At 39.5% G+C, this 26,954-nt stretch overlaps 2 protein-coding genes across 9 annotated transcripts in view; one reads left to right on the top strand and one right to left on the bottom strand.

The window, feature by feature from the left end:
- OTC (ornithine transcarbamylase) overlaps positions 1-18,282 on the bottom strand; it is an 82,978-nt gene extending 64,696 nt beyond the window's left edge. The window contains exons 1-2 of one of the 2 annotated variants that reach the window (XM_023633820.2): positions 18,070-18,279; positions 2,251-2,368 (exon numbers count right to left, since the gene is read on the bottom strand). The gene's annotated coding sequence lies outside the window, so the exon portion shown is untranslated. Of the gene's footprint in view, positions 1-2,250; positions 2,369-18,069 lie in introns of both variants that reach the window. The other variant, XM_023633821.2, reaches the window with a different exon arrangement.
- Positions 18,077-26,954, top strand: part of LOC100055608 (X-linked retinitis pigmentosa GTPase regulator) — a 53,972-nt gene continuing 45,094 nt past the window's right edge. For 6 of the 7 annotated variants that reach the window (XM_023633818.2, XM_070257797.1, XM_005614067.3 and 3 more), the window contains exons 1-6: positions 18,077-18,287; positions 20,029-20,154; positions 20,618-20,710; positions 22,142-22,204; positions 24,255-24,413; positions 25,769-25,918. In XM_023633818.2, coding sequence (XP_023489586.2) covers positions 18,260-18,287; positions 20,029-20,154; positions 20,618-20,710; positions 22,142-22,204; positions 24,255-24,413; positions 25,769-25,918 — 619 coding nt within the window. In that variant the 5' untranslated portion in view covers positions 18,077-18,259. The remainder of the gene's footprint in view (positions 18,288-20,028; positions 20,155-20,617; positions 20,711-22,141; positions 22,205-24,254; positions 24,414-25,768; positions 25,919-26,954) is intronic. The other variant, XM_023633817.2, reaches the window with a different exon arrangement.

The following is a 26,954-nucleotide window of genomic DNA, read 5'->3' as shown; positions in this document are numbered from 1 at the left end:
CAGAATATTCCAGAGTGGCTACACATTTTCAGCCCTCTCAGTAACGCAAGAGAACTCCAGTTGCTCTGCATCCTTGTCAGCACTTGAAATTGTCAATATTTTTCCCTGTTGCTGTTCAGATAGGTATATAGTGGTTTTTAATTGTGGTTTTAATTTGCATTTCCCTAAAGGCTAATAACATTGAGCATCTTTCCTTGTGCTTATTTGCCACCCATATATCTTCTTTGGTGAAGTGTCTATCAAATCTTTTGCCTAATCTATTTTTTAATTGACTTATTTGTTTTCTCATTGTTTTGTTTTGAGAGTTCTTTATGTATTCTGGATACAAGACCTTTATTGGATATGTGATTTGCACATATTTTCTCCCAGTCTGTAGCTTGTCTTTTCATTCTCTTGATAGTGCCTTTTGCAGAGCAAAAGTTCTTAATTTTGATAAAATTCAACTTACCATTTTTTTAAATGATTTATACCGTTGGTGCTATATCTCTGAACTCTTTGCCTAACCCAAGGTCACAAAGATTTTCTCCTACTTCTGAAACTTTTATAGCCTTACGAGTTATATTTAGATCTATGATCCATTTTGAGTGAAGTTTTGTCTAAAGTATGAGGTTTAGTTTGAGATTTTGCAGGGAGTGGTATATGGATATCCAATGGCCCTTAAGAACTCTCTATGTCCTAGGTTATATCCAATTTGCTGAAAAATCCAAAAAATCCTTTTGTGTTCATTGTCTTTGGAATGCTTCATAAACTGTAAAGCTGTGTCCTCTTTTAAGAATGTGTTCTTATGTGGCTTGGATCTGAATGAGAATTAGCAAAAGCAAATAAATTAGAATTATGATGGAGAAGTAAATTACCCATCAGCTGGCTACTATTTTTCTCTCCACTTGGGTATATGTCACCCACAGAGCTCCTGCTTTACAGAGAATTTGAAAGTTACTTTTTAATTAACAGATGGTAATGGGACTTTGTCAAAATATTGATTCTTGCTACATCACTAGTAGAGTATTTGTTCAAACACGCAGGCCCTAGGGGAAATTGTGAAATCAGTAAAGATTATCTCTGGTCCCCTTTCCACCCCTTTTCCCACCATACCCTTTCAATTAAGGTATATAAAGAAGGTAGACTGGGTCCCACATGAAGACCAAGTTTCTGAACGAGAGCATGAAATGCTGATCATCAAATTCAAATGCAACCTCTCTTCTCTCTTGTCATAAAAACCACATTTTCATTGAAGTCATTCTTCTGTTAATCATTTACTCTGGCAGTTGTTGATGTTAAGCAAAGCCTAAAAATGTTCAGAGCTTAGACAGGGACAAAAATCTCAAGTTTTCATGCCTGGTGCTTTTTGTTTTGTGATATGGTACATTTCAGCATTAGAAGACAAGATTAGAAAATGCATACACAATTTATGAAGTAGGAAAAGGGTAAATAAATATGGTTAATGATCCAACCTTTATGTCAGAGGCAGATGAGATGCAAAAGGTGAGGTTATCTTTTATGGGTGCCCTTTTGTTTGTTCAAGCTCCCACCCAGAATCCTAGAGCCATCTCTTTCTCCATAGGCTGATTCCAATTCCTCCCCTTGGAAGCACAGAGGTGAAGCTGTGCATAAAGGAGATTTATTGGCAGACCAAAGTCTATCAGGCATTAAGCAAATAGGGAAATCACAGAAGTTCAAAGTTCACCGATGTCTCAACAATCATCCCTGAGGCTCCCTAGAGTTGCCATATACTTCTAGAATTTGAGTGATATGAGAGTCCTGTCAGGCTATTGGCATTGCTTCCTGATGCCCAGCACTTGGTCTAGAAGAACTGTCCCAATAATAATTTCTATAGCAATGTTCTCCCCTTGAGCCCAGGACACGTATCCTGAATGTCCTCCAAAATCACTGCTGGTGAATGCCTTCTCTGTTCATTTCTAGCTTTTGATGAAAGCTGTAATCATCTTTGTGGTTGGCACCTCTCTCCAGACACTATTTGGGAAGTCCTCTTGATCTGCCCATGATTGTCTTATTTGGCCACATCTGCTAAGCAAGAGCTCTGACCTCACTTTAGACTACTAGCTAAACACAGCCTTCTTCCCTTAAGGCTGCTCCACTGGTAACAATTCTGTGACCTGTAAAGCTGGGACTTACCCAGAGTCCAGGACATAAACTATGGGAATTTTGTCTCCAAAACCAGAGAGAAATAAGCCCCTTTTCTGGAGCTTTGTTGATGATTTGGAGCCTGGATCATGGAGATTGGGCACTCACCATTGCCGATTTCATTCTCCAGAATTCTCCAACTGGAGTTCAGTGTCCTTTCTTCCAGAGACCCAGGTCATCCTTGATTGTTACCCAATGTGTTACCTTTAAGGGATAAGCGCTTCATCTGGAAAGCAGTATAAGGAAAATTAATCCAGAGATTTACAATTGGAGAGCTATTTATTGTGAGCAAATTCCTCAGCCTAAGCCTCAGTTTCCTCTTCTGTTGGTGGTACTAGAAGCTCCTATCTCAAGGCTTCGTTGTGAAGATGAAATGTGATAATGGATATAGAGTACCATAGCTTAGTACGTGGCTCAGCATTCAACAAATGTTAGCTTTTATTAGTTACTAGCATCAGTACAGGTGGTGAGAGCCCCATCAACCCCATCACAGTTGTTGGCTTATTGTAGTCACTTTTCTAGAAATAAAAGTACTGAGGTGTTGTGCTTTGCTTCGCCATTGTGCTCTAAACTAATCAAAAATAAGAAATGAAAACAATGTTTCCCAATGAAGACCTACGACGTGTTTTCTTCACTCTTTCCCTTTTCCCCTTAAATGATGGGAAAACCGGGGACTTTGTTCTCCCTCAGTACTTCAACTGCCTAACTTTTCAAGTTTCTAATCTTTTATTGTCTGATAGTGTTTTCCTTGTGTAACCCTGCTAACCAAACTATTCCATTTGAGATAGAAATGAGATAAAGTAATTAATGATTGTTAAGCGCTTTTAAAATACAAAGGACTCTATAAATGCCAAGAGTCATTGTTGCCTTCCAGTACAACCAAACAGTATAATAAAAATGGATCATAAAATCTCTTTGCTACCATGGCCACTACTCTTTTTGCCAGTTAAAATGTACAATTATAGGCTTGTTCAAAGAAATGAGGGACATGAAAACAGTTCAGCCATTTTCTAAAGTAGTCTTCCCCAATCAATGGAACACAGAATGACTCTAGAGACATTAGCAATATATTTTGCAAAGTCCATATGAGTATAACGCATCACGATCACCTTTAGTTTCTAACGATATCACTGATTCTTCTCCGTACCCACAGCTCTTTTCCTGCAATGAATGTGCTGTTGACATCTCTCCTGCATGTATTAGTTAGTTTATATCACTACCCGGTGATTTTTCTTATGCACCATACATCACTGCAGCAGGACACTGGACAGAGATAAATAACCCAGGTAACCTTGCATTAGGTAGATGGGAGAGAGTAAATGCATTGTTGAGTTTAGAAGAAACTGTTTGATCAACTTAAAGTGGCAGCTATTTGCTATTTTTCCTGTTATAATTCCAAATAGGACAGCATTTTAAACTAGCCAGGTATAACTGCCAAACCTGGAAGCCCACCTAGTTCTTTGTATTGGGAAAGCCTGGGGACTTTACTAGGGTTCTACAAATGGTTAAGACATATGCAGGGATGCAAAGAAGTGGGTTTCCATTACAGGGTCTGAACACATGCATGACCAGGATTCAGGGTTGTTTCGGAACCAGACTCATATAAAAGTGTTTAACAATTTTGAAATCGACCACAGTCTTCAGAACATTCTGTGCTGTTTTTTCCTTTTTCATCCCGACACTGCCCTTTGATTTGACAAAGTAACGTTGGCACCTGACACTATTCCTTAACTTTATTAAGCGAGTATAATTAAAAGTTATTTGCGTTCAATTATTTGCTTATCTGTTTCTTTGATTGTGCTTTCTCTTTTCATCAATACCAATTTCAGCTTCATTTAATTAAAGTGGTGAAATAATTAGATAGATAAGAGATTTAAAGTAAAACTGATGCATCAACCTTGATAAGCCCCTAAGGCCTCCTGGAATATTAACTTCCTTTATCACTGTTCTCACTAAGGTTCACCTTGATTTTTAGACGCATTTTAACTTTGGAGGGGTACTGAGGAAGTTATTAAAATCAACATGAAGTGTCAAAAGGCAAGGAAGCTTAAAAAGCTTCAATATCTAATATTATAGGAGGAATTCCATAAATATTATGACTTGCTGACATATGTAGAAGTTTTACATACAAGGAGAAACTTGGTCAAAAATGATCGTTTAAGACTACTCATTGGATAAAAGGAAAGATCTTAGACTATACATTTATTAAACTTTTAATGTAAGCATAGCATCTCCTTTACTAGATTCTTGAGAGGTCTGAGGTCATAGAGTATTAGACATAGGTGGACCCTGAGTATCTTAGTCCAACTCTCTCCTCCAGAGAACCAGAAAATACAATGACTTTCTCAAAATTAGGTGAAGGAGGGAGAAAAAGAGAGAAAGCAAGTGAGAGAGAAATAGAAAAATGGCTTCTAGACTCCTAGTGAAATCTCCTTCCATTACTGATTGACAGAAAGGGAGAGGCTTCCACTACCCAGCATCCAAACTCCCCTCCAGTTCTCCTTGTGTGAGTCTTAGTGTAGAATCTTAGTGTAAAAATCTTCCTTCCCTCTCTCCACCCCCTGCAAAGCCAAGGCATGGGCACATGATCCAGCAGATGCTCTCACCTGGGGCTTTGAATCTTGAAGGACTAAAGAAAAAGAGCCAGGGAGGTGAGATTTACAATGCTTCTACCAGCATTTCTGGCTGCGTCCAGTAGCGTGCACTCTCTTGCCACGGTGACTAGGCCTAGTGGTGGCTGTGGACTACAGCAAAGTCAGCAGCAACATCCTAACCCAATCTCCTGCTGCCTCACCTCCCTAGTTCCCCTGCCCCTTTGTCCAAGCATCTGTCTCTAGACTGTCTGTTAATTCTACGAGTTCCCTGATTATTTCCCACTAAATCCTTTTGTTCTCCCCAAGAACTCTGACCGATTCAGAAATCGGTACCACAAAGTGAACTGCAGGCAACCAACCCTTGGGGAAAAGTGATAAAATCAGGATTGGTTGACTGACATTAACACTCCTCCTTAGAAATACAGTGGCAAAACAGCTGATGAGACAATTGCTTATGGTCACCTGGAATGCTGACTGAAAGTACGATTTAAGGAGAATAATATGAAGGCCACGAGGAGTTCAATGACAACCAATGAGGAAGCTGCTTCTTATTATGAATAGCTTAATGGCGAAAGAAGTCATTTGCCTCAACTGATCTGAGATGGTCAAAGATAAACTCAAACTTTGGTTTCATTCTGCGTGCTGATGAATTACAATACCACTGGTATCCACAGACCTAACAGGTCTCTTAGGTGCATATTGTGGCATTATCTGGGTTAGACTGAAAGCTGGAAAATTGACGTGGAAATATACGAGAGGATTTAGAGGACCCTAAGAATGCTGAACCCTTAATTTTTATTGACTATCCCTTGCAGCTCAAGAAATCCCTCCTAGCTTGTCTGATGAAACTGTTCTTCCCTTGACTGAAGATGCTCTTTTACTTGAGAGAGTAACCTGGCAAGATGAAGCCAGTTCTCTTCACCTTCCCTTCCCCCCACCAATTCCCAAGGTTGTCAGATTTCTGCGAGACCCTGGGAGGCGGGTGGCAATGACAGTCAAAAGCCAGAGAAGGCCAAAGACTCCTGGATTTCTAGTTTATATTGGAAAACCTCTGGCAAGTGTGTCTGGGAATAGAGTATAAGGATACCTGATCAAGGATAAAAAAATGTAATTTTGGATTGGTCTGGATCCAGCAATTCAAGATTCACTGTAGATGGAGCATCTATATTGAATCCAAGGGGTAAAGAAGGGAAATGCTCCTGATGGACAAAACTTCAAACAGTACACCCCATTGGCATTTTACTTGGAAGGAGAGAAGTCCTGAGACATGGATCTATATCAATTCATGAGCAGTGGTTAATAGTTTTGCCAGATGATTAGGGGCATGGAAAGAACCAGATTAAAGACTGCAGACAACCAGGTTTCAAGAAAAATGTGAGTGGACTTCTCAGAAGGTGGAAATATTGATGTCCCTTGTGAATGAACACCAAAAAGTACACAGTCTGTGAGAGTCTCATGTGTGTCTTATTACTCTATCCATTAAAAAATGTTACACTGCATTTTAGGACATAAATATAAATGTTTCCTGTATGAATAGCAGCTAAAAAAACCAACACTGTATTGAGGAAAACATATTCAATGAAGTTTAGGTATTAACAACCCAAGAGGTTTAGGTGGTCTATCAGGAAAATATTGATTAGGATATTCTATTGGATGAGCTTAGGTATATATTTTTGGCTGCCTAGCATTTGAACCTCCAACTAGATTTGAGGATCTTAGTCCTGCTCTCTTGTCTAAAGATCTAGAGAGATAAAGGGACCTTCCTAAGATCAGGAAATGGGGGAAAGAAGGAAATGAGGGAGAGAAAGAAGCTGAGAACTGGAAATTAAAACCAAATCTCTGGGGGCCAGCCCTGTGGCCGAGTGGTTAAGTTTGCACACTGTGCTTAGGCGGCCCCGGGTTTCACCGGTTCAAATCCTGGGCGCAGACATTGCACCGCTCATCAAGCCATGCTGAGGTGGCATCCCACATGCCACAACTAGAAGGACCCACAACTAAAAATACACAACTATGTACCCGGGGAGCTTTGGGGAGAAAAAGGAAAAGTAAAATCTTAAAAAAAAAAAGCTCTGTATTCTTGTCTGATAGTCTTATGGTTGCAGAGTAATAAAGGAGATTTAGGAAGTCATTTGTTAATGGAGATTTGTCTTTTTTCAGAGAAGACAGAGACCTGCCTTCTTTTTGAGCTCTTTCCAAATATCTACATATCCCCAAATGTGTGAATCTTGAAAGAAGGCAGCAGCCCAGTTCCCACTGGGGAAGCCAAAGGAGGCAATATTCCCTGTTTCCACCCCTTGGCAAAAAGGGTGAACTAGTGAGTGAACTAGCCTCAGCCAGTCGGATGCTCCCACCCAAGACTTTGGTCTCGAGAATGTGACCGAACGACAAAGGGACAATGAGATTAGAAGAATGGAGAAAGTAGTGGCTGCACCCAGCAGTGATGTCCTAGCCAGGTTGCTCCTGCTGGGTAGCCTTCCTTGAGCTCTGCCGTTTTTTTGTGAGCCTCATTCCCAGTTTTCCCACTGATTCTGTGCACTAGCTGATAGCCTCAAGTGCTACATATCTACCCAGGAAAGCTGATTTGCATGGGCAACATCAGTGAGCTCTCAAGTCTTCTGTCTTCTGGTTAGATTTGGTAATTGGAATCCGCAGCTGGAGAACGAGGAAGGGAGTAGAGCGAAGTCGGAATATTTATCCTCCTGGTTTCTCATGAGGTCACCTTGGGTTGGCTGTTCCTCACTAGAAAGTCACTGTTCCTCTCAAAGTGGCCTATTCTACACAGTTTTCTTCTTCCACGTTCTAATAAACTCTCCAATCCCTTCATTTCTTTGGGCCAAGGGATAGTAACAGCTCCACTACTGTTAGCCCTGGGTCCTTGCACTAGGCCTTGTGGTTGCCCCAACCCCCTTCCAACTCTTTGAAATTAGCTCCTTTGTAAATAAACCCTTCTCGGATTATCCTAATAAGAGGGTGCCATCTGTTTGTTGGAAACCTGACTGGTATGCCTTCAAGCACATTCATTTTCCGGTTAACTTTGTGCCAAAGAAATCCAAAAGACAGCATTCTAAGAGGAGGGGAAAGAAGAACAAAAGTCCAGAACTGGAATCAAAGGTGAAATTTTCAGTGAATACTAATAAAAGAGATTGAATGTACCCAAGGGACTCTGTTAGGAAACGTCATTCACGGAAAGGCATAGATGAAAATAGCTCCAAATACACTTAGGGAGTCTGCAAGCTTGATTCCCCATCACAAAGGGCAGCGGCTAGCAGCTGATGTAAAAGGGAGCTTCTGCTCAGACGTACAATTGCTGAACAGTCAGGCCATTCTTCTTTAAGTGTCTGGACAGTCATTAAGTCCTCCTTCCTTCCCTCTCAATTCCTACAGTGTTTTGCACATATTAAAACGCACGTAGGTTCTCCCACATCTCCTGCAGTTTTCTTCGGCGTCAGAGAGACTCAGCTACACGATGTTTGGAATGGTGCGGGATGGAAAACCTGTTAATCTGGCTCCCTCTAGATGCACCAAGTGTAACTGCAGGGCTGCCTCCAGCTTCATTAGAACAGTACGTACGAGGTAATGACATTTTAAAAACACAAACCATGAAACAAATAATGGGGATTAAAATTATTAGGGAAAGTAAATAATATGGAAAGAGCTTACTGAAAGCCAGGCACTACAGGTTTTGTACACATCATCTCATTTAAACTGCACAATCCTGCAAATTAGAAGTTATCATCCTGATTTAACGGACGAAGAATCAGAGGCAAAGAGTTGCCCAGATTACTCAGGTACTATGTGATAAAGCCAGACTTCAAAACTCTGCTATCCTAAGCCTATTTTCTAAATTGAGGTGTGTGTCCCTCGGGAGCTGCTCCAGACAATCCATGTTGGTGGAGGAAATAAAATATTAGAACTTTCACTTACGTTCATTTTTTATCTCATCATTTTCAAACATTTTTGTGTATGTTTTACAATGTACATGATATATCAGTACAGTAGTGTATTTAAAAATATGTAAATACTTATGTACTGCTTCTGCTAGGTAGCTTTTCTTGATCTCTGCCTTTGTTTTGTCTGAGCCTCATTCCTCAACCTTCTCACTGATTCTGTGCATCAGCTGATAGCCTCAAGTGCTCGATATCTACCCAGGAAGCTGATTTGCATGAGTGACATCAGAGCTCTCACGTCTTCTGGCTTCTGGTGGGTTATGAATAAGGATGTGTAATCTAAAAAGTTTGAAGCCCACTGCTCTGTGCTCTTTCAAGAGGCAGTAGAGGGTAATTGTTAGGAGGATCGATTCCGGAACCAGACTGCATGCGTTCAAACGTCAGCCCTACCATGTTTTAGCGGATAGAATTTAACCTCTCGGTACCTCAGTTTTCTCTTCTGTAATATGCAAATTTAAATAATTAATAGATAGAGTGCTTAGACCAGTATCTGGCACATATTAAGAGTATAATAATCTAAGCCATTATCATCACAGTACCTGATCCTTCTAAGTAGTCACCCAGGAAATTACCTAGTCACACACCTACTGCCACAGACCCCTCACAACTCTTCTTTTGGAGCTGTCTCCTGAGTTAGTGAGCCACCCGAGATCATCAGATCCATTTCTTTATAGTCACCCTTTATTTGTCACCCCAAAGGATTTTTTTCTTCTTGAAAATATTTTATATTTTTCATTCATCTTTAAAATTATTCTTGGAAATAAATCTGTTTTCTAAAATTTAATAGAAATGTAAAGATTAAGGAGTTTCACTTCTGCGACTTTGTACAAAAACATACCCCCAAGCTCCAGAGTCTCTCTGAAAGAAGAGGCGAGGCAGGTTCTCAGCAATGCTGGACTAAGTGGCCTCTAAAGAAGGGCAAATGTCTCAGTTATGTCTAGCAAAAATAAGGCTCATATGACTGCAGAAAATAACCATTTTCTTAGAGCATGTTATAATGGAGGGGGTCCAATCATCAGTGTCAATTAAAACGAGGTTTGACTCCTGGTTCAATGTTTGCTAATAGAATCACTTACAGATCATTAACATCTGTAAAGTGACTTAATTCCTTGCTTGCAGGTTTGGGGTGGGAGATGAGCTCAATGAGGTAGAGAGTCAGAGGATGCAAGGTCTTGTAGGCAATTGTTAGGACTTTGGCTTTTACTTTGAGTGAGCTGGGAAACCATTGGAGGGTTTTGAGAAAGGGGAAAGCGTGTCATGCCCTTAAAAGGATTGCTCTGATTCCTGGATTGGGAATGCTGTTAGGATGGTGGCAGGGGCACCAATTAAGAAGTGATGACCGCAGTCCAGGTGAGAGGTGATGTTGTTTCAGAACAGAGAGGTAATAAAGGAGGTAACGAGATATGATGAGTTTACAGATATATTTTGAAGCTAGAACTTTCTGAACATATATTTAAAGGGACAATGTAGGTAAAAGGCCTCGATCAGGTCTCTGGCATACAATGAAAACAATAAAGGGACACAATTGTTACTACTTTATGCTCAAAACTTGTATAGTAATCAATGGATAACAAGTTTGTTCAGAATTGGTATGAACTAGGATCTTCTAAAATAATTTTTTCCTTCCACATGTATTTTAATTTTTCCTCGATAAGCAGGTGGCATAGCCCTAAGAGCTAGGGTTCTGTAGACAGACAGATATGGGTTCAAATCTTGGCTCCACGTCTTACTGTTTGACCTTGGACAAGTTACTTAATTCTCTGTACCTCAGTGTCTTCATCTGTGAAATGGAGAGACTCAATAAAATATACCCTAGACAGTTTTATGAGGATTCAATAAGTTAATGGATGTGAAGTACTTAGAACTGTGCCTGCCAGATAGTAAATGCTCATTAAACGTTAGCTATTATGATTGTCAGCTTCTATTAGTTCTTGGTTTATTATTTTACATTTTGAAACTTTAGTTTTGGTTGAATAAGCAAATTGTGTTCATTGTAAAAGATTAAAACCATACAGATATGTATGACTTAGAAATTAGAAGGCCTCTCTAATTCCACACCCCAGAAGGAACTATTATTAAGCAGTATAGTAAATATTGGTCCAAATTTTTACCTATGCATATAGCACACCAATCCATATATGCATATATGATAATTTATTTTTTATAAAATGCGATAGTACTCTACGTATTATTTTGCAACTTGTTTTTATCACTTAAAATTTGATCTTATATATCTTTCCATATAAGTATACATAAAACTATTATACTGATTTTTGTGGTTGCATTGTATTCCATTGTATGGAAGCCCAATAATTTACTTATTCATTAGCTTATTGAAGTCATTTAGGTGTCTTTAAATTTTTTACTCTAAGAAACAGTGCTGCAATAAACATCCTTGCATATATTTTTGGTGTAAATTTGTATATTTCTATAGAAAAAATTCTGGAAGAACTTATCTACAGAAGTGGTTATAATGAGTAAGAATTTTATGCCTTTTTGATAAAAATTATAATTTGTATTGCCAAATTGCCTTTTGAAAAGGTCATACCTTTTTGAATTCCCACAAACTGTGAATGAAGGTGCTTATTTCTCCTGCTAACTGGATCTTGGCAATCTTTTTAATCCTTGCCAATATTATAGGTGAAATAAATAAATTTTATTTGCACTTTTAATAGTAGATTTGATTGTCTTTTCAAATGTTTGAAATTTGGATTCTTTTTGCATAAACTCCCTATTTTTGTCCATTGATCTTTTTTGGTTGGATTCTTTTTATTTATTTTTCCTTTTCTCCTCCTTAAATTTGAAAAAAGCAAGCCATTGGCTGGAAGAAAATATTCACAGTACATAAACTGACCAAGGACGCCAGGGCCTTATTCAAAAGAAATTTAAACATTTATGCACAAAAAACCCGTGAATATCCATAGCAGTTTTATTTATTAGAGCCCAACACTGGAAATGATCCAAATGTTTATCAACAGCTAAATGAATAAATAAATTAAGGTATATCTATAAAAAGGAACAAATTATTAATATACATAGTAACATGGCATAATCTCCAAAATATTTTGCTGAGTGAAATAAGCCAGACACAAAAGAAATTGTACAAAAGACAAAACTAATCTATGACTGAAGAAAAACCAGAATGGTGGATTTTGCCTAGAGAGTGAGAGTGGGAGAGGAAAATGTTTATCTGGCTTAGGGTAGTGATTACATGGTATAATGATATATACATCTGTCAAAGCTCATTAAAGTATACACTTTAATGGGTGCATTTATTTTATTTAAATTGTGTCTCAATTAAGTTGACTTAAAAAGAAAAAATGTTTTGCTTCTAATTAAAAATATTTCAATTGAGTGTTAGAATATAGAAAACAATCCAGGCATGTGTTGCTTAATGAATGGGATGTTCTGAGAAGTGTGTCATTAGGCGATTTTATTGTTGTGCAAACATAATAGAGTGTACTGAAGGGGAACAAAATTTTCCACTCCAACATGTGTCTCTTTAACATGAGGATTATTTTAGGCTGATTATTTTTAAGAAATAAAAGACTTAGAAAGTTTTCCTTGTTACCTCCCCCATAACTTTCTAAAAGAATTCAGATTAAAACCCATCTCAGGAAGTGAGCTATCACCTTAGCATAACATGAACTGGGTGGTAGATAGGGAGGAACCTAGAAAAGCCTGTTTTTTGGGCTTCCCTCTGAGTTATTCTGTTTCCGTGTGGCCAAACACTTGTTTTCCAAAAATTTGCTCCTTTTCACCTACTGTGAATTGCCTTTCTTCCCTTTGAGCTCCCTGACCCTCCCATCCCGAACATCTTCTTTTGTCTTTAGCTGAGGACAGTGTTTAAGGTGATGGCTTTGGCCATTTTGGTGAGTTACTCGATTTTCCTGAGTTTCTTCCACGTGTACATGTTATTAAACTTTTGTTTGTTTTTTTCCTGTTAATCTGTCTCATGTCAATTTAATTCTCAGAGCAGCCAGAAGAACCTAGAAGGGTAGAGGGAAATTTCTGCATCCCTTACAGTACTTACACAAACCTAGATGGTATAGCCTCCTACACTCCTAGGCTATATGGTACTAATCTTATGGGACTACCGTTGTGGTCCCATCATTGACCAAAACATCGTCATTCAGCAAATGACTATATAACAGTCGCTCCTGTATCCACCACTCTGATTGAAAAGATGTTAACAGTTTGCCATACTTGTTTTAGATCTCTGTTCTTCTTAAAGAAGCAAACCATTACAGATACTTTTGAGGTTTCACCATTCATCCCTCACCCTTCCTTCCTGTCCCAGAGGAAATGACTCTCCTTAACATGGTGTACACTATTCCCATGAATGATCATATTCTATATATGTATATCTCTATACAAATAGTCTTCTTTTCATGTGCTTAAATTTTTTTAGACAAAACAGCATCATACAGAACATGCCATTTTATAATTTTATTTTTCTCAACATTAAGTTTTTGAGAATTTCTCATTTCCATACATGTAAATCTGATTCATTTATGATAACTGCCGTATGATATTCCTCTGTGTGAATAAACAGTCCATCCATTCCTCTACTGCTGGACATGTAGGCTATTTCCACTTTTTCCTAGGATAAACAATGCTGCGATGAATATCCTCATGTATGGCTCTTTGGGCACAGGTAGTTTTGGCAAATTGTTTTCTAACTGTTGCACTAATTTATACTTTCTCCAGGAAGCTTCCTGTATTCCTAAATACTCAAATACACTTAAAGTTATTAATGTTATTATTTTTGCCAATCATACGAGTATAAATTGTCATCTCATCATTACTTATTTTGCATTTTCCTTATTTCCAGTGAGGTTAAACATCATATGTTTATCGGCCTTTTGGATTTTCATCTCTGTGAATGCAATACCTTTTGCCCACTTTTTATCTTATACTTTCGTGTTTTTCTTATTGATTTGTTGGTATTCTATACATATTCTGAGTGCTAGATCCTTTATCCATTAAATTGCCTATAATCACATTTACCAGCCTTTTCCTTAATCCTTCCACAAACTAGTTCTTATGCTTTTCCACAAGTTAAGCCCTTGCTACATAAAGTGTAATCCATCAACCAGTAGCATCAGCATCATCTGGGAACTTGTTGAAAATGCAAATTCCTTGGTCCCACCCTAGATCTACAGAATCAGAATCTGAATTTTAACAAGACCACTAGATGATTTGTATGCACGTTAAAGACTGAAAAATACTGGATTAAATGATTAAGAAAGGTGAAAAATTTCTTCCCTGGGGATAATAGCTCAGAGGTCCCCACCTACCCTCTTTTTCTTCTTTATAAATAAAACTCCCTGGCTTTGGATCTGTGCGTCCTCAGTTCACATATCCCGGAGGCACACTACAAAATTTCAGAAATCAACGAAGCCATTAGAATCGGATTTGTGAATTTGGATATTTATGGGATTTTATAGTGGAGTTTTCGAAGTGGAGACACATCTGTTTATCTGATTCCAAATAGAGAAATAAACATCGATGGCAGCTGCATTGTAATGCAACTCCAAATACAGGCCTTGGAAGTTTTGTTGAAGGCTGTCAAGGAACTAGCTAGGAAGCATAATCCATCAAATGTCTCCCTTGTTCATACATGCCTCTATTTTTAGTTGACATAAAATGCTCCAGAAATGAATAACAACTAGAATTAATAGAGGGAATTGCCAAGAGTTGCACATGTTGTCAGATGGGTGATGACTTCTGTATATCAACATGATTTCCTGAGACGTATATGAGTGGTTGGCCATGTATGAAGGGGACACTGAAAGAGCACACAACTATAAGCTCAGAGGCATAAAATTATACCTTAGAACTCTCTGCCTTCTCCAACACGAGGGAGGGGACACCACAGGCTGAAACCATCTAGCAACAGGGATTGTGGCGAAGTATTTACTACTCACTGAGTGTCACGGGAGCTCCCACATTTCCCAGCCCCTCTGCAGCGCACAGGGGCACAGAACACTGGATCTGGCCAATGGGTTGTGAGGAAGAGAAACGTGCCGCCTCTGCCCTGAAACATTTAATTTCCTGCCCCCTCTCTCTCTTGCCCTGCTACAGCAACCAAAGGGGTCCGGAGTCACATACAGTGTAGCTACAAGATTGTTGAACCTCTATCAGTTAGCCTGGGCCCCTGAGTGACCAGGTGGAGCAGATACCCCCACTGACCCACACTGGACATGTAGCATGAGTGAGAAAGAAACTGGTTTGCCTTAAGTCACTGCAATTGGGCTCTTGTTTGCGTTGCAGCATAACCTGGGTTATGCTGACTACTACAATGAGCATAGCCAACTCTGCCTTATTAACAAGAGCTAACACAGTTGAGTGCTGCTCTATTCCAGTCACCAAGCTGTAGATTCTAATGCATTATCTACTATCTCACAACAACCTTCTGAGACAGACAATAGTATTATCATATATTACATATATGATATAAATATATATCATATATGTAATATATGATATAAATATATATCATATATATCAATAGTGTATAGATATATCATATATATCAGTAGTATATTGTGAAAGGAGACTTTCTTCCTTTCTTCTTTTTATGCTAGAAGAGTGTCTCTCCTTCTAGCCAAGGCCAATCCCTCTACATGAGATCTGGTTGCTGTTTTTTCCTCCCTAACATTATTGATTATTCCTTCACTCTTCTAAATCTATGCTTTCTTCCCTTCTATTCAGTTTGCCCTTCGGCATCCTCAAGTTTCTCCAAGCTTAACAAAAGCCCTCCAGCCACCTTCTGTCCTCCAACTACTATCTCCCCTCCTCTCCTGTCCCCTCTCTATCTCCTGTCTGTAAAGCATTCATCCTCACTTCTTTCGCTCAGCTCCTCCCACTCTCTAACTACTCCAATATTGTTTCTTCCTCCATCACTCCACCAAACGGCTCTTTTCAACACCATTAATGATCTCCTCATTGCTAAATTCAGTGGGCATTTAGTTTTCAACTTACTTCGGTTCTCAGTATCACGTGACCCAACTGACCACACCCTCCTGTTGAAACCCCATTCCATAGGCTCTCTCTCTCTGGTCATTCTCTCTCCTTTTCAGCTTCATCAACTGTTGCTGGGTCATTAAAATTTGGGCTTTGCCATGACTCTTCCTAGCCTCTCTTTTCTGCTCATTCTATGGTCACTTTCCAGGCTTTTCCCTGGTAGTTTTTCCCAAGGCCACCGTCACTACATAGACCTAGGCATCCTCCAAATATGTGCCTCCAACTGGGGCTTCTGCTCCCCCATTACGTGCTCAGCTCATCACCTCCACTTTGGTGCCTTAGTCTGCTCAAGGGTGAACTGTCATGTTCTCTCACCCAACCTGCCTAACTCCAACCTCTCCTGCTCCTTCCTCAGTGTTCCCCATCTCAGTAAATGGTGCCACCTTCCCCCTGTTGGCTTATCTCGGAAACGTGGGAGTAGGCTGCATCAATACCATACCTTGGGGTGTGCTAAGCACCAAAATGTGCTTTACTCTATTTTGAAATAAAAAACAAACTAAAGCATATCACAACTAAAGTAAGTCTTCAGAGATTCTGATTTTCCCATAGTGACTATAATGATGCTTTAAAAAGAATATCCAATCCTTTTGAAGATCATTTAGGACCCCTTCTTTGATGTTGCCCTAAGAGCTATTTGGTAGTCCTACCCTGCCTAGGAGTCAACAGTCAGACACTGTTTGCTGTTGATTCTACCTCCTAAAACGTTTTCAGACTTGCCCGCTCCTCTCTGGTACCAGTACACTGTATTCCAAGCCAGCGTGACTGCTTGTCTGAATTTCTGCAATCGCCTCTGAACCCTCCTCTCTGCTCCAATTTATTCTCCACAAAGCAGCCAGGCAGAATGATTCCAGGAATACACATTACTGATCCTGTCAATCCACTGCTTAAAAAGTCTCAGTGGCTTCCCATTGTCCTCAGGATAAAACCTCAGGTCCTTGACAGGCCCAAGACCCTGCCACCTTGCCATGAGCCAGTGTCACCTCCTTGAGCTCTGGAAAGAGCAAAGCTCCTTAGGAACCTTTGCTCATAAGGATCTACTCTCTGTCCAGAGTTCTCTCACCCTCCCGGTTTCCCCTTCTTAAGTTCTTAGCTTTAATGTCCTTTCTTCTGATAAGCTTTTCTTTTTTCTTTTTTTTTTTTTTGAGGAAGATTAGCCCTGAGCTAACATCTGCTGCCAATCCTCCTCTTTTTGCTGAAGAAGACTGGCCCTGAGCTAACATCTCTGCCCATCTTCCTCTACTTTATATATGGGACTCCTACCACAGCATGGCTTGCCCAGCGGCGCCATGTCCACACCCATGATCCAAACCAGCGAAGCCGGGGCGCAGAAGCTGAACGCGCGAACTCAACCACTGGGCCACCGGGGGGGTCCCCCATAAGCTTTTCTTAACCCCTCACACCAGGTCAATGTTCCTTGTTAGATACTTTCTTAGTACCCCCCACTTTGTTTTGTAAGCAAATGATTATTTGTATATTGGATAGTTTAATCTCCCCTCCAAATTTTAATGGTAACTCCCTGAAAATGTCGGTAACATGCTCTAGTACACAGGAATTCAGGGATCCTTGAATCCAGCTTTCATTCTAGAGCCCATGCCCACAACTACCACATGTACATAAATCTACTCATCCTAGAAGATGGCTTTTTGCCTGTTTGTTTTATGATTGCCAAGTGTTGATGCACGGGACACTAGGGTTCATCTCTGGGCAAATTCTAGAGCAATAATGTTCTGCTGTTGGTGAATCTCTTTGTGCATGTTCTGTCAGTAGTAGATTGTATACCTCATCCTTCTTCTGTGGGAGGACACAGCGGGGCTGATCAGATTACAGGCGGGACTGGCTAAACAGGACTCCAGCTCTCCCCCTGTATAATTTCCCCTTACAGGGCTGTAGTAGGACTCATTCATTCAATAAATATTTAATGAGCATCTAGCATATTGCCCGGTGTTGGTTTAGATGTTGCGGATACAAATGTGATTTACACGTTTAGCAGAGTACCTACCTCATTTAGAATTATAGATGGTCACTATTACTAGGATTATCACAGTTGTGTGTCTACGTTTGCCTGTGCCAAACAACTTGAGTGCCAGAGTATGTGGCATTTGTGACGTTTGTCACTATTCGGACCCAGTCTCTGCCGGGCCGGGACAGCCACCAATGTACGCGTGCGCATTAAGGGGCATCACGGCCCCGCCTGGCCGCCCCTCCCCTCCGGGCCACCAGAGGGCGCGCGGCTTCTAACGCTCCGCTCGCTGCGTCTGCGCCTGCGCCGCGCCTGCCGCCCGGCCTCCCCTCCCCCCACCTGCGCGCGCCCCGCCCCGCCCCCCACCCCCCCCCCCCCCCCGCGCGCACTAACGCACCGCCTCCGTTGCCCCTAGCGGCCGTTTGTTGACGTCCTGAAACGCGGTCGTCGCCGACGCCGGAGTGTAGCTATGAGGGCTGAGGGGGCTTTCGCGGCCCGCGTCGGGGCTGAGGCGCTGCCTTAGGCCCGGCCGATTCGACCCGGCTGTCTTCCCGGCCCAGGCGCAGGTTTCCCTCGCCGTCCTCGGCATGGAGGAACAGGAGAAGGTGGTGCCCGGTGAGTCGCGGCGGTGGCGGTGGCGGCGGGCCGGGAGGGAGGGTCCGCGGGCGGGCGGGCGGCCAGGCCCCGCCTCCGGGCCAGCCCCGTCGAGGGACAGGCTCGGGCCGCGGCCGCCGGGCTGAGGCTGGAGCTCGGGCCGCGCCCCCGCGAAAGACGGAGGGGAGAGAGGGGAAGGGGGACAAGAAGGGAGGGGGTGCCTTTCTTCTTCATTTTAAATAAACTTTCGATGAACTTTCTCGAAGGCAGGGGCGGTTTTTACCTCCCTATAAACTCCCCAAAGTGCCTCCTTCGAAGTCCCTAGTTATGTACTGAAGGCTGTAAAGAGTGGGTGCCCGGGGCGCGTGAGGTAAAAGAAGGTGGGGAACCGACTTGCAGAAAAGGCGAGAAGAGGGTCGGTTAGCGACGGTTAAGACTCTTTCCCTTGCGCTCCAGAAATACGTTTGACATTGTGACCCGGTACCGCCTCCATACTGTGTAACAGAAATAGACATTTCACGAAGCAGTAACTAACTCTAGCTACTTGGGATGCGCTCAGATCTTTTCTATAGTATGTTCCTTTAGAAATGGTAATCTTGACCCACTAAATTGATTTTCTGACCCGCTAATGGGTCTCGCCCAACGGTCGTGGATTAGAGCAGAATCATGCGTTCGCTGAAATACCTGTTCCGTTTTCTGCCATGCTCTTGGCTCAAACATGATTAGATTCCTGCCTCCTGGAGTTCAAAGCTTAGTGAGAGATATAAGAAAGTAAACAACGTGAAAATGCGGTTGATAGTTGATTCGGGGTCGGGGTGGGGAGGTGTGGCGGGGGTGGGCCCAGAGCAGAGACGCCAAACACTGGCTTGGGGTGAGGTTATCAGGGAAGGCTTCCTGTGGAGGAGCAGGACAAAACAGTTAAAATTATTCATTCTAGAAAAGTTCAGAGCCTCTTCTGGCCTCCTGGATCTCAATTATCAGTTTGAACTGACATGCCTCACAATTGTTCTCAAAAGTTTTCCATAGTGACTAGTTTTTTGCACCTTAATATTTGTTATTAATACTTATGTTTGCTGTGTTTTCCCTTCTCCTAACCCATTCCTTTATTTACACGTGATCATCCTCCTTGAGATTTCCTCAAAAGTTGGCTCTGGTCTCCTGTTTGGTGATGGGGGTGGGGGGAGAGTTTAAATGGTTATTGGGAACTGGCCGGGGTTTTGGTATCTCTCCAAAATGGTATGGGACCAAAACAGTTTGTGAATACTACTCAGATCAAGTAGTATTTAATGACTTAATCTAAGAATGTTGAGTCTCCGCATCCTGCATCCTCATGGTGCTAATGATGAAACTCACTACTGTGCTGTTTCTGTATGTGGAGTAAAGCCCTCAGTCAGGGGCTAGACCCTGAGGTGTTAACCTGCGGGAGTGGGCACTGATTCTAACAGCTCATTCAAGGGAGCAGATGGTCTCCCTGGTGACAGCAGCACTATTGATAATCAAGGACTTCCTTCCTTGTGATAATATATTTCTTACTTTACTCTGGTAAATGAATAATACGTGTTTATTAGATTTCATTAATCTAGAAAGAAGTCTGAGCAGTAAGACTGAATTAAGATGGAAGAAGGAAGGCGTAAACGGTGCTAGAGCAGAGACAAAGGTGTCACGAGACATGGAATCTGTATAGATAAATGACTTGAAAAAATATTTGAGTAACAGGCAACATGGTAAAAGTTGTAAAATAGAAACTGTTGTATATTTGCAGATTCGGGTGCTGTGTTTACATTTGGAAAAACTAGATTTGCTGAAAATATTCCCAGCAAATTCTGGTTTAAAAATGATATACCTATATGTCTTGCATGTGGAGATGAACATACTGCTGTTGTTACAGGTTAGTATTAAAATCCTAAACGATGTTAGTAATACTTAAAGAATCCTAAATATTGTAGATGTACTGTGTTTGAAACATGTTGAAAATATACAGAAAGTGTTTTCTTTACTTTGCCAGAGAATTCTTGACAAATTGATTTATCAAGAGAGTCTCTTAAATTTTAAGTTCCCTTAGTAAATATACTAGTTCCCTTAGTAAATATAAATTGTTTTCTATACACCTTACTTTCTTGGAGTAAATCTATTTTAATATATCTGTGTAACAAAAAAAACCTGTCCTTGTATAATCTTAGAAACTTTTTACACCTAACAGAATCTGGCTACACATGGATGGACAAGGTAGCTTGTTTCAACATGGAAAACCAATGACAGCTTTTAAGTATAGTTATTTTATTGCTTTGTGATGGCTTCATCTCACATTATGTTGAAAATGCTTCAATTTATTATTTTTTTCTTCCCACCAGGAAATAATAAACTTTACATGTTTGGCAGTAACAACTGGGGCCAGTTAGGATTAGGATCAGAATCACCTGTGAGCAAGCCAACATGTATCAAAGGTTTGGGGTCTTTTCTTTATCACTTTAAATACTTAAACTATATAAAGTACTTTTATATTAATTGTGTGGTTCTTTATTATCATATTATAAATAATAAATCCTTCAGTTCTTTATTTGCTGATATTTACTTGAATATTATTGACGTTTAACTCTATTGTTTATGATATTCAAAACTACTTTTATGTTAGAGAGTAAAAATCACACTGATTTTAAACTCAGACACCACAAAGGAGGTAATGGTTCTATGGTATTGCACTTGGACATCCTTTTTTTGTTGTTGGCCTGTTTGTAAACCTTCTTAAATATTACTGTTATTGTATATCAAAGAACAAACAATATAATATGTTAGAATTTTGAGCTCTGTGTCATTTATTAGACTTGTGGACATCATGCTTCTGTGTAGTTGCTAGTTTTATAAAACACATTTTGCCTTGCTGTAATGTAGTGAGTAGATGTGCTGAACAAAACATTGGGACTAGGGGTTGATTAGTACTAGTGTTCTTACAAGAACAACGGGACAAAATATTTTAAATCAGAACTATCCCAGAAAATATGGGACGTACAGTACCTTTACAAAGCTTTCTCACTATTATGTGCGAAACTTCTGTTTGGTTGTGACCTATGAACATTAACTAAACTTGAATGGCGATGGAGATTCCTTAGGATGTAGCAAGAACAGTGTTTTTTTATTTTCCTAGCCAAACCCTTAATTTCAGCTCAGAATTTCAGTGTAATTTATCATGTCCATGCTAATTATAGATGTTGTTATGGAACTTTTGAAGTATTTCACTTGGTCAAAAAGTATTTATTGAGCACAGTCTACTAATCCCTTGGGTTTATTCACAGCTCCTATGATTCTTACTCTCCAGTATCTAATAGGTGAGCTAACTGGATTGTCTAGACTATGGGATCCCTGAGACCAGGGACTCTGTCTTAGTGATCTTTGCAGCCCCTTTGCTAAGCACTTAGGAGATGTTCTGTGAATGTTTCCTGAATATGTAAATGAATGAATGAAGAACTTTAACATAGATGTATGCCTATGAATACTGGCCTTACAGTGTTTCACTGCATAAAGTAGCAGACTAGGAAAAAAATCAGATTGATGAGGAGGCAGCATAACAATGCAGTGGATCTCAGCACATATCAATTACCTCTGGAGTTTTTAAAAATATATAGATGCCTATGTCTTACTTCAGGTCTACTGACGTAGATTCTCCAGGGGTGGGGCTGAACTATCTATATTTTTCTCAAAGCTGCACTGCTTATGATGTATCACTAGTTCTGAAAACTTTTGATTTATTAGTTGAGCATTGACTTTGAGGTCTGACAGGACTGGATTTAAATCTCAGTGCTACCACCTAGTTAATATTTGACCTGATTATCATTTTCATAACCATAAAATATTTTAATTGTCATATTTTATATTTTTAGCTTTAAAACCTGAAAAAGTGAAATTTGTTGCCTGTGGAAGGACCCACACCATAGTGGCAACAGGTATAGTACTCAATCTGTATGACTTTCTGCCACATTTGAAGACTGAGGTCTCACTCCACTAACATTTGCGGCTTTGTCAAATTGATAGAAATAGTACCTTGGCGATGGTAAGATTAGGATTTTTTAAAATGTAAATGGTTAGAACACTTGTTTTCCTTTGAAAATATGCAGACAAATGTTAAATGGCTGAAGAAAAAGCTTCTTTTCTTGGATTATGTTGAGGGACAGCATCTCCTTATCTGTGCTCACACCTCTTGATCTTACTCTTCCCTCATCTTTTCTGAGGATAAGTGGAAGCCACCCCCAGAAGGCTATTGATGTGGATTAGCACAGTTCCAATCAAAATCCAAATAGGCTTTGTGTGTGTAGAAATTGACAAGGTGATTCTAGAGATTATATGGAAAAGCAAGGGATTCAGAATAGCCAAAACAGTTGTGAAACTAACAAAATTGGAGGACTAGTACTGTCTGATTTCAAGACCTACTGAAAAGCTGCAGTAATCAAGACAGTGTGCTCTTCAGCAAAAAGACAGACAAAGACTAATGGAACAGACTAGAGTCCAGAAGTAGACCCACACGTGTATGCCCAACTACTGTTTGACACAGCTGCCAAAGCAATTCAATGGAGAAAAAGTAGTCTTTTCAACAAATGGTGCTGGAGCAGTTAGACATCCAGGCCCTGACCACCAAGCACTCTTCCCCACTTCCTTTGCCACACACACAGCTGCTTCTGGCTTCAGGCTGTTCTCACTGCCTGGGCTCCTCTTCTCCTTTCTGCCCTCACTCCTACTTTTTCCTTGCTGAAATGTCTCCTCTTTGTATTCAGATTCTTTTCTTTTAGGATCCAAGATGTGTCTTACTTCTTCCTTGGAGCTTTTTCTTCTATTCAACTTTTTACTAAACTTTTTACTACTTTTTGTTCTAAAACTATTCAACTTTTTACTCATGTAGTTCTGTGAACTGCTTTAGCATTCCACCAACTGTGGTTTGCTCTGTATGTGTTAAATTGTGCGGTCCAATTCCTCATGGCTTGTAGTATCTTCCATTTGAAAGCTAGTCTTGTTTCCTCAATTAGGTTTCATTTTTTTCTAAAGTGTTTACTTATTCAAGTTGATTTTGCCCTCAGTTTCCCCTATAATTTAGCTAGGCTTTAACTTCATGTGCATTTTTATGACAGATATAACTAATTTTTAATATGTGTGTATTTATTAAAATATTCATTACTTTAGAGCCTACTGGCAATGTTTATTATCTAAGTATGATATACTTCTTATTTGATTAAGAAAGTACTTAACAAATGTTTATATAGTGCTTACAGTGAGCCAAATGCTGTTCTAAGAATTTATAATGTTAACTAATTTAATCATCATAACAATTATATGAAGTAGGCACTATTATTATCCCTGTTTTACAGATGAGGAAAATGAGACACTGGGAGGTTAAGTACAGCTCATTCAAGGTCACACAGCTGATAAGTGGCAAGCCAGAATTTGCACCCAGGAAGTCTGGCTCTGGAGTCCTCTCTCCTAAACACAATGCTATACTGCCTTCCTATTTAGCTAGAAAATTAAAATAATTATACAACATAGAATTTTTGTGTTTCTAATTATATTCTTCTTGAATTTGCCTTATTTTACTTATTAGTTACCTATTGTATCTTAGTTTTAATGGGTATTGAATTTAAAATTAATGAACCACATCTCTTTTTAAATAGTTTGATTTGGATTATAAACTAATTTGGAAATTACTTTCATCTTTTTTGCTCTGAATTAATAAAGTGCTGCATGAGCAAGAAAATATATTCCACACATTCTGTAGATTCCAATTGCTACTTAAACTCTAGCGTGTTTTATAAAAATCTCACAAAAATGTATAGCCTTGCTTGTTTTGCTTTATTTTTGACACTGAAATGAAATTGTTCATCAAATTATAGGATAATGCCAGCTTTCAACTTTCTTCGCTGTTAATAGAGGAAATACCTGGTATACACTGGCCTGTCTCATAAAGATGGTGACTACAGTATACTGATGTTTTCTTTTTTCTGTGTGCAGAAGGAGGCAAAGTATATGCAACTGGAGGAAATAGTGAGGGACAGCTGGGACTTGGCGATGATGAAGATAGAAATACCTTTCATCGAATTAAATTTTTTACATCCCAGCATAAGATTAAACAGCTCTCTGCTGGATCTAGTAGTTCAGCTGCATTAACTGGTGAGACTTTTCTCTATCTCAAGCTGGGACACATCTCTTTCCTTTAGACTAGGGTATACCAACTCAGGAAATTGAAGATGGCGTTGATGTTTAGTTTTCTTTCATTGACTATGTGTTTTCAGAAGACATTTAAAATAGAACTTTAAATCATGACATATACTTCAATTTTATTCTTATTTAGAGTTAGAGGTAAACATACATTTAGAAGGTAATTTTTAAATAAATTCTGACTTACACTGTCCATCTATTCCTTTAGATATTCTTAAATATTATCTTCACCGTGTGTTCTGAAAGTTATGCTTACTTTAATGAAGTTGCTATCAGAAACACCATAGCAATCTGTTGGATATATGTTGTTAAAATATAATTTATAATGGTCTTCACATCTCTCTACCCTCTCTATCAAAAGCCCATATCAGTAATTTCTTTAAAATTTGGAGCCAAGGTAAAGCTGGTCTCACTGAAGAAGCTGCTGGTGTGCTTCTTTGTTCCAGTCGGGAGAGCTGTGTAACTTTCGGTGTTGCTCTAGCTGTCGGGAGAGCCAGAGTTGGAGCTACAGCTCTCTCCCTTAAGTTCTGTCAGCCATACAGTTAGCATTTTCACATCCTTCTTTGGGTTCTTATTTTTAATTTTCCTTTTATTTGCCTTATCATTAAACCACTTCAAAGATTAAAAATTTTAAATTAATTAAAAGATATAAGTCTTGATAATTTCTTTCTAAAATATTTTTCCTAATTTGACTTTTTCTGACATTGAAACTCTTATCAGAAAGAACATAAGTTAGCCTATTTTTGAGATGATATATATTTTAATTACCTCCTGTTCTCTGAAGCTAAATTATGTGTTTTCAAGAGTAAATTGTCAAAAAAAAGCTAGTGAGAGGCGTTTATGTTTTTCTTCCTTTAAAGCATCGTTTCCACGGTGTTCCCAGAGCAAGGTCTTCTAGGCTGTTTTGGCCTGGAACTTGCCCAGGAGATGTCCAGTGTGACTCATGCTGTCCTTCAGTTCAGTTGCAGGCAGCCTGCTCGAAAGGAGGAAACCATTTTCTGTTTAGAGACATTACAATAAGAAAAGGTTATCATAGGAAAAGATATTCTGTCTTTGCTATTGAGATAAAAATATGGACATGACTAAAGTGATTTACATCAAGGTATTCTCTGTCCTTTATCATTATCGAAGCATTTCATAATAGAAATTGAACTCTTAAGTAGCTAGCTGGTATAAATGACTTAGTAATACTTTTCTTTCAAGACACACAGTTTTTCTAAATTAAAAAATAGTCTGTTGGAAATATAATAACCTGATAGCCCTGCCACTTTTTAAAAGCTTTTTTCCTCCTTGTGTTTTCTTTATAGAAGATGGAGAGCTTTTTATGTGGGGTGACAATTCTGAAGGACAAATTGGTTTAAAAAATATAGATAATGTGTGCGTCCCTCATCAAGTGACCATTGGGAAACCTATCTCCTGGGTCTCTTGTGGATATTACCATTCAGCTTTTATAACAAGTAAGGCAGAACATTTTGGATTCATCATGTTATCTCCCATTTCTAAGTTATTACTAAATTAATAATAAAATGTTATAAGATTCTACAGTTCTATAGAAATAATGCCATAATGGTCCATGTAATGAAATAATTTTGGTCTGCTTTAGGTCACAACATTTCTTCATTTCAATGAGAGTTTAGAATTTCCACCTCTCTGACATGTCACCTTTTTTAGTGAATATTAAGTCTGTTAGAAAAACAAAATTTATATGTTAAAAACCCTTCTAAATTTTGGTTCTCAAACTTCTTAGACTCTTTGGCATTAAAAACAAGACCTATGGGCTACTTTCTCCTGGATCCACTTGCCTCGGTACTTTGACCTACTCTACTCTTGTCCTGCTAATTTGCTTTTACTGTTTCTATAAGTCATAGACTTTAATTGTGGGAACAGGGATGAAGATTAGATGGAAAAGGAAGAGAATTCAGTATGGGATATAATTTCCTTTGTTGGGACTTTTCTCAACATCTCCAATTTCTCCCTTTCCTGGAGTCACTGGCAACCTTTTCTACATTAGTTAAGATATTTGAAATGTTGTACTCTTAACTGTTATAGTCTACATCTACACTAGTAACAATAGGAGAAGTATGATCATGGCTTTTTATCTCATTGATGGTTTTTCTAACAGTAAAAACACCTAGGGGAAATAGCTTTGTGGCCCCTCTTAGATATCTCTGTAAATCTTTGTTTTATATATTTACTCCTTATTCTGTACACCTCAGATTCAGGTTTAGAAAGTGCTGATTGACCCATTCCAGTGCTCCTAGCTTTACCAATGAATTGGTAGCAGCTTGGTACCAAGAGAAGGCATACTCCGACTTGGCTGGTATTGTTCACCCCTGTATCACTTTGTGCCTTGAACAAACTGATAATCAGTATTGTCAAATGAGGGAGTAGGTGAATGAATGATCAGTTGGTTGTGTTCCTTGGAGCAATAGCACCCTACCAACTTATTGACAACTTTCAGGCTGCTGGGGTTGGTGTGGTCTGTGCTTACTT

The sequence above is a fragment of the Equus caballus genome, chromosome X (assembly GCF_041296265.1).
Source record: "Equus caballus isolate H_3958 breed thoroughbred chromosome X, TB-T2T, whole genome shotgun sequence".
Lineage (NCBI taxonomy): Eukaryota > Metazoa > Chordata > Mammalia > Perissodactyla > Equidae > Equus > Equus caballus.
The sequence above is the reverse complement of the archived record's forward strand: the minus strand, read 5'-3'. Positions and strand labels throughout refer to the sequence as shown.